General features: G+C 41.7%; 1 protein-coding gene across 1 annotated transcript in view; it reads right to left on the reverse strand.

Moving 5' to 3' along the window:
* Window positions 1-526: 526 nt before the first annotated feature.
* LOC130585495 (toll-like receptor 7) overlaps window positions 527-8,416 on the reverse strand; it is an 11,182-nt gene continuing 3,292 nt past the window's right edge. Inside the window, exon 2 of the mRNA XM_057386061.1 lies at window positions 527-8,411. Within this exon, the coding sequence (XP_057242044.1) occupies window positions 5,737-8,411 (2,675 nt within the window). The 3' untranslated portion in view covers window positions 527-5,736. The remainder of the gene's footprint in view (window positions 8,412-8,416) is intronic.

Genomic DNA, 8,416 nt, shown 5'->3' on the forward strand with positions numbered 1-8,416 from the left:
TAGAAGGTCTCTAGGTGCTGTCTCCATTAATCATTGTCATTAGGATGTAGTTCCTTCAACCTTTTTAAACTTGAGAAAATTGCATTTAATCTATACGTAGGCTGAAGAACTCTCCTGRTTACATTCATTGCAATTAATATACCAATTTCAGTCCAATATCAAAATCTAAATTTTCTCAAAACTGCTAAAATCTTCTYAAAAAGTCATGATTTTAGGATGCACTCCTTCTCTAGTCCTCCCATGGCCTGATTTGAACTCACAGCTTGTTGATTYTACTTTTCACATACTAGAATAAGGTATTAATCTTGTATTACAGACCAAGCAATATGCTCACAGTCTGTATTAAAATGACAAAGGTGAAATTAGATTGCACTGTGGTCATTTACTTCAGGGCAAACACCTTCACATRAATAAAACATGTAGAAAGTGTTGGCACTAGCTGTTACAAGCCTTCAAATCTTCTCCAGTAGGTTAAAAATCAGCCCGAAGGACAAACTTAAGTGATGAAARTGTTATTAAATCCTCTACAATGATAAATCAAAATTTATTTACATTAACAGCTGTATCACATGCAGCAATAAACCTGCAACACAATGCAATTCTCTAGCATGGGTATTTCTACACAACATTGTGACAACCATGCAAATGAAAGATTACTCAAACCACTTAACATAATTAAGAAAAAAAAGATATTAATTYATGCTGAAGGAGAGAACTGTTTACTTGTAGAAACAACAAAACARTGCAGTTGTTTTACTGCAGTGAGATGAAGAAATGTGTCTGAATATGCAATGCGTGTCTTCAGTATCATTGTAGAATGGTATGAACTGTTTCCTGGATGTGCTTTTATTTAATGCACATGCAGACAAAATATCTCATACTAGATAGCTAGCATGAGCTATTTTGCTGTCTGAAATGAGAGCAAAACATAATGACTAAAGAGAMTGTAGATATTTGAGATTAATGTTGAGTCAGTTTGTTTGCTCTGTAGAAAAATATCCCCCTAAAATAGGAAGTGAAAGTGAAATAAGGGAGGAGAACACTGTGTTATGAAAAATAAAAAGTAAAATCGTTATGCCCATGTGATGGGTGGACGGACATGTGGTGATGASCAGGCAGAGGAATGTGAGGATTCAGGAAGAAATAACTGTCTCAACAATACTCTTCTTCAAGATATGAATACATCAATCTCAGATTCCAGTTTTCCAATCATACAATAGAATGGCTTGAGTTGGAAGAGGCCTTAAACATCAACCACTTCCAACCCCACAGCCAGGGGCAGGGACACCTTCCACTAGACCAGGTTACTCAGGGCCTCATCCAATCTGGCCTTGAACATCCACAACCTTCTTCCAGGGCCTTGACACCCTCACAAAAAGAATTTCTTCCTAAAATCTAAAATAAATATGCTCTCTTTCAGTTTGATGCCATTTCCCCCTTGTCCTGTCACTACACACCCTTATAAAAAGTCCTTCTCCATCTTATTGTAGGCTCTCTTCAGGTCCTGGAAGAACACATTTAGGTCACCCCAAAGCSTTTCTTCCCCAGGCTGAACAATCCCAGTTCTTGCAGAGCAGAGTAGAGGGGTGGAATCCCCTTCCTCGCCCTGCTGGCCTCGCTGCTTTTGATGCAGCCCAGAACACTTYTGGCTCTCTGGGCTACAAGTCCACATTACTGCCTCATGTCCAGCCTCTCATCCACCAGCACCTCCAAGTCCTTCTCGGCGGGCCTGCCCTCAATCTGTTCATCCCCCAGAGGGTTGCCCTGATCCAGATGCATCACCTTGCACCAACCACACCACTCACCCTGGTGTCATCTGCAAATTCTCCAAAGGTGCACTCAATCCCTTCATCTCATACTCCAATTTGTAATGTTTTGTTCAGCCAACATGCATTTTCCATTCAGTTATAGTATAAGAAATTTAACAATTCTGACCCTGAAAAACAGTAGCATTGTATAACAAAGGTGCAACAGCTACTGTGTTTTGCTGTAGCATGACAACTAATTGAAATGGAGAGACAAGACACAGAGGAAAAGGGAGAGAAGGAGAGAGAAGTTGTAAATTATTGCAGTAATCAGGAATTCATGAGCAGGAGTTAATATAATTTCAGACTTTTTTCCCCCTGCACAACATTCAGGATATCAAAAATTTATAACAAATCATAGTTAAAGACAATCAGAGGAAGACTTGGAAATGAGAGGGAAAGAACCTAATAAATTCACAAGGCGATGAGGTATTAAGTGCTTGTTTCATGCTATCCTCATTAGTTCACCTTTCATTTAAATGGTTTTTGGGTCTGTAGAATTTCCCTTGTCCTACAATCACTGTCTTTGGTCATCCTTCTCAAGCTTACACTCAGTGAAATGTTAACCCTACCTCCAGCCAAAGAGGACTAGTTAGGAGAATTGCCAATGAAACRATCTTCATAAGTTTATGTAAAGTCCTGTCTGAGTCCTCTGTCCTGCAACAGAATCAGAAAAATCTGTGAAGGTAGGTATGAGAAAATGGTTGAGTCTGGAGGCCAAAGCTGTGGGCTTTATTTTTCCCAATGAAAAATATTAGAGAGCATTTGTGAGTCTGCAGCAGGTTTTCTCATGAAAGGACAGTCTAAACTGGAGATTTGGACAAGGTGGAGGCATTCACACTATCCGTTTCTAGCAGCATTCCCTCAGCCCTAAGTGCAGGATCATACAGAAGGAAGGGTATCTCCGCTGGGACTCCCTGGGGACAGCCTGTCTCCTCTTGGTTAAGAGGGAGCTGCTTGTGGCAGGATTTGGGTTRTGGGACTCTCAGTTTCTCCCTCTTAATTTTGGTTCATGGGACAGCTGCCCACAGAGTGAGCAAGTGGAGCATCTGCTCTTTCCTCCTGTTGCTCRTCCAGTCCTGTTATCACCCATAGTAGTCTGAAGTGCCTTTCCATGAGACTAAAAAGGGAGAGCTCCAACCTCTGCCAAAAGGAGTACATAGGAAGGTGTGAATGAGCACAGCTGGGACAGCTGACCTGAACTGGTCAAAGGGATATCTTGTACCACAGAATGTCATGCCCAGTATATAAACTGCTGCAGTTACACAGAAAGGGGTCTAATTGTGGTTTGGAGATGGGCTTTKCATTGGTGAGCAGATGGTGAGCTGTTCTATTGTGCATTGCTTGTTATTCATGGGCTCTCTCTCTSTTCCCTTTTTATTATTATTGGTGTTGTTGCAATACTGTATTTTACCTCATTTCAACTGTTAAGTTGAACTATTTCATTTCAGCTATTACAAGCTGTTTGTTCTTATCTCAATCAGGAAATTTTACTTTTCTGAGTCTCCTCCTCATCTCCCCAGGGTGGGGGAGAAATGAGTGAGTGATTGTGTGGTGCTTAATTGCTAGTTGGGGTTAAACCACAACATCATCCCAAGTCACCCAACCTTTCTTTCACTGGCTATACACTTTCTTTTATCTGCCTTAGCTCCAGAAAAAGATCCCTGGTCAGCCAAGCCAGCTCTCTGCCTCACTGATTTTACTTCCAACATTTTGGAATTTTACCTTCCTGTGCTCTGGGAAGGTGGTGTTTAAAATGTGACCATACTGGTAGATCCCAGCATCTTCAAAAACATTTTCCCAAGGGACCTTACAAACTAGTTCCCTGAGCAGCCTGAAGKCTACTCTTCTCACATGCAGAGTTTTGCTGGCTATTTTCTTCCTGTCACCAGATATTTTAAATTCAACTGCTTCATGGTCCAAAATGTTCACCAATCACCACTTCACACATGAGGCCTTCTTGTTAGCAAGAAAAAWATCAAGGAGGATACTTTTCTAGTCAGCTCCCTTAGTACCTGTATCAATACATACTAATTTCATACCCACCCTGTGCATGCTGCTCAATGGAAGAGGAGAAAATACCTCTCYCCTCAGCCTCAGAAAGGCTAAGGGACCTGGTGCTCCTGCCCTAATCAACAAGGCTGAGAAAGAGGATCTGCTACAAACAGACATTTTGTGAGGAGGCAGAGAGAGAGGTTGTGTGAATAACTGGGGAACAGAGATTCCTGTTTCAAGCATTACCTTAAGGAGAGAGTCATTACAGTTCATGTTATCATATTTAGACATACAGGGTGTTTAGGCTTACCAACAACACCACTAGAAATACACATTGTTAAAATATAACTGTAGATTTCCCAGTTTTTAACCAGGCCCTCATCTTTTTCCTACTTCTGTATTTAATCAGTAAAAATATTGTGACAAATTGAGAGAAAAGAAACCCTTCTTATCTGTAATATTATTATCTGAACTTTCATTTTCTTTRTTTGTGTTTCTTTTTTTGGTCTGTCTTGTTGCCTACAAATAAAAAAAAAAAAGGAGGTATTTTAAAAAGAACCAGTCAGAACACTTAGGTGAAGAAATGCAGGTAACATCTGAATAAGCAAGTTGAATGCAGTTGACAGTGACAGTTCCCCATCAGCCAGAGATGTCACCAAGATTATTCACCAGAAAAGAAAAAGGGCTTTGAGCAACAGGAGAGAAGCTGCCCAGACTGCTGCAAACAGAAGTGCCCAGCGAGGTGAGAATGTGCTGCTTCTCCCAAAACAGACATCATTACATCAAGCAGAGAACCTGCCCGTGTCACACTCAGAGGTTTCTGGTTTGACTCCATTACAAAAGGTTTCATTTTAAATACTGTCATGTGTTCAATTAGTCTGTACTGCGAAACAGAGTGGGGAAAGACTCGGGCATTTTTTGTTCCTAAGCAATGTTTCTTCCTGTTTTYGGGATGTCTCTATAGTCAGACCCATTCCTATCTCAAGTGTTCAGTGGTGCCCCATCAGCTGCTGTGGGAGAGGTACATGCCTGGTGAACAAAGAGATGAAGGCRGGCTTAAGGCTGCTCTGGAGCACCACAGCACAGCTAGAGAAATAGTGAGAGAGAAGCTTTCCTTGTGTGAATTGATCTTACAGGCTTTGCACTTCCACATTCTATCTAGGTTTACATCTGGAGGAWGGCTGAGCAGGTGGAGATATGTCCTCAGGCCCCCACCCTGGCTGGAGCAGCTGACACACAGCTAATACAGAATGGGTGGTCACTCAGGACTTGGGTGGAAATGAAGAAGCTMAGCTCCTTAAACTGAAAGTACAACATGAGAGAGGAGCCCTCAGTCTTCAGGGAGGAGCCAGCTCAGCCAACAGTCCAGAAGGCAGGTGAAAGGCAAAGTGAAAAAGTTATTTGCAAATTAGCAGTAAATGCTTCTAAACTTCTACTATGCTCTAACATAGCTGCATTATACTCCTTTCTTAACACCTTTTCCACAYTTTTCTTTTTAGCTTCCTTACTTTGACCTTTCTTTGCCTCTTCTCACTTCCTCCTTGGTTTACTTGATTTTCTGCATCTGCCTTCTGCCTATTCCTCTTCCTCTCTGCTCTCCTGCTCCCCCTCCTGCTTTCACACAGCAGCCTGCACACCCYACTGAACCTGATTTCATATACATTCCCATTTTAGCATCTTCCCTTGCTGCGAAGGAATCAGTGTAAAGCAAGGAGTAGGTCAGCTMGACATCTGTTCTGGCAACAGTTTCAGTACAAATTAGTCAGAGCATAAATGAATTATTGGATTTTGAACTAATTGTGCATTTAATTTTGGGGGATAACATAAAACAGTTTTCTCTTCATGCTCCAACAGTCTCTGCAAATGACATTTAGCATCTTTGGCTCATGAACTTTTGATTTTGTGCATCATAACAATATCTATAAAGAGAGTAAAGCTAAACCGTATCTTGCAGAAGCTTGYTGTAAGCYAGCAAATTGCTTGTGGCTATGGCATTTTTCAGGCACTGCCAGAAGTAGGGCTGAGACTGAGGATTCGTTGGCCATTCCAAGACAGAACTTCTGCACAGCCTCTTCCTCAGCCGGACATAACGGGACTTCTGCAAAACCTTCTCAAGAAATATCAAGATAATGACATCCATTTTGTCATCTAGAAGCCGCTGATGAGCCATGTAAAATGTTGTCTTGAAGCTGCCACTTTTAATATATCTCTTGGTCAGCACAAAGATGGTCTTTTTGCTCAGCTGAATGCTCTGGGAAAGGTTGTCAAGGACTGGCTGTCCTGGGAGCCAGTCCCTTCCTTCCAGGCATAAATTGAACTGCCTGGCTTTTTGGTTTTCCAGCCTCTCAACCAGYTCTTGCAGCACCCACTCATTCACAGCTGGATCTTCACTGTCATAGGCAATGAAGGCATCGTAGCACACATCTGGTGCAGACAGGCGCCGATAGCCCTTGAGCTTGGCCGTGCAGTAATGGTAACTGTACCACACGTCCCAGAAGTAGAGATGGCTCATCACKGCCACCACCATAAGGCCAAGGAYGSTTGAAGCTGACAGAGCATACAGGATCAAATAGGACGTGTCCAGCTCACAGGTATACAGATCCAAGAAAACCACGCTCCTTCCCTTGTGTGCCCCTGGGCCAGCACAGGTCACRTCTGTGGCCAGAAGAGGAATGGTCACCTGTGTCTGATTGATCCACCGGACAAACCACACGGCCTCACAGTTACACTTAAAGGGATTGCCRTGCAACAGCAGCATCTTCAGATTGTTAATAACATTTTCAGGGAAGCTAGATTTYTTAATTATTTCAATCTTATTTGAGCTGAGGTCCAAGTACCTCAGCTGAAAAGCACCTCTGAGAAAATGTTGGGTTAGGCACTGAATGCGATTGTTACGAAGCATCAGTTCTTGGAGTGATAAAGTATACTTGGACAGTTCTCGGGGAACAGTTGTCAGAAGGTTATTGCTCAGGTCTAGAGTTACTAGGTTCCTCAGAGAGGGRAGGCTTCCCCAGATGAAACTCTTCAGTAGATTATTTGTTAAGTTGAGGATCTTGAGACTGGGAGGCATGTCTTCAAAAACAAGAGGAGGCAAAAATCTGAGCGAGTTGAAGGAAATATCCAATTCTTCCAGGCTGGTCAGATTCTTGAAGAAGGACAAATATCTATCATTKCCRTCCACCCAGAGAGCATCTAAATGATTTCCTCGGAATTCTAAAATTCGAAGAGATTGACTTTCCATTCCTCTATCAATCGTGGTAGAAATGTCATTGTCATTCATCATCAGCTTCTTCAAATGGGCGAGGTTTTTCAAAAAATTAAGCACATGAGTAACACCTTCAGCCTCAAAATAATTTTGATTATTGCTCAGATCTAGAATTTCTAGAAATTTGAGCTCTGTGAAAGCAGTTTGGTATARCAAATCAACCCTGTTGTTAGAAAAATCCAGATATTTCAATCCAGACAAGTAAGAGAATTCACTTCCATTTAATGTCTGACTTATTGCATTACCTGACAAGTTGAGACATCTGAGAGAGCTAAGTCCCCGGAAGTCTGAGGGGTTAACAAAAAATACATTATTTCTGCTTAAATCCAGAGTCTTTCCATAGTTAAGGCAATCATCCTTAACTGAAGATTGGTAGGAAGAATCCTCTTTGTCTTTGGAACGGCAACTACGCTCATATGCATCATACCTGAAATAATGCATCTCTTGTCGTACTTGCCTGTTGTATTGTTCCACTGAAATGCCAGGATTAGAGCAAAATCCATAGAAGTTGCTTTCCCCAGAAGAAGGAGAAATTTTATTCACTGAGAGGTCAATGAACTTAAGAGCTGGGAATTCTTCAAACACTGTCAGGTCTGCAATTTTAATAAAATTAGTGCCGAGATCCAACATGGTGAGATTCCTAAGACCGAGCAGTGGCTGTAGATCTTGTGCTCTCAGTTCCTTAAAGACATAACCCTTGAGCCTCAGGGTTTCCAGGTTAGAGAGGGAAGAAAATGTCTTAGAAAGATTCAAGGAGGGAGAATACATCTTCAGCTCAAAATTAAAGGACAGATCAAGCTGYACAAGGCTGGGGATAAAYRTCAAAAACTGAGCATCTCCAATCTCCYTCATGAGGAAGTTTTGGGAGAGGTCAAGTTCTTGGAGATTCTTGATGTTTTTAAACCAGCTGCTGGGTATGCTCTCAAGAGAGTTACTGTGAAGTCGCAAAACTCTTAAATTTTCCAAGGAGTCAAAAGCCTTTGAATGGATCTCAATGGAGCCCTTGGGACAGGGAATGCAAGGATATGGGGCATTGTAGCAACGTGGGCAATTGCCACTTATGTCGAGAATTTCYARGYTGGGRAGGGCCTTTAAATCCTGCTCTTCAATCACTTCAATCATGTTGTTGTAAATGTACAATTCCTTTAAAGTAGACGACAAATTGGGTGGAATGTGTGTTAAGTTGTTGGCCTTCAGGGACAGTATTGTTAAYTTTTTCAGCCCCAGAAAGGCTGTTTCCTCAATTTCAAAYGAAACATTGCATGGATTGCGGTAGTAACAGTTCTGTCCAAGATACAAAACCTCTATGTTTGCTAGCTCTGACAAGGTGTCTTTTTGGATAGAAAAGATA

This window comes from Malurus melanocephalus, unplaced genomic scaffold (assembly GCF_030028575.1).
Source record: "Malurus melanocephalus ecotype Western Australia unplaced genomic scaffold, MMel_1.1 scaffold_1, whole genome shotgun sequence".
Classification (NCBI taxonomy): Eukaryota; Metazoa; Chordata; class Aves; order Passeriformes; family Maluridae; genus Malurus; species Malurus melanocephalus.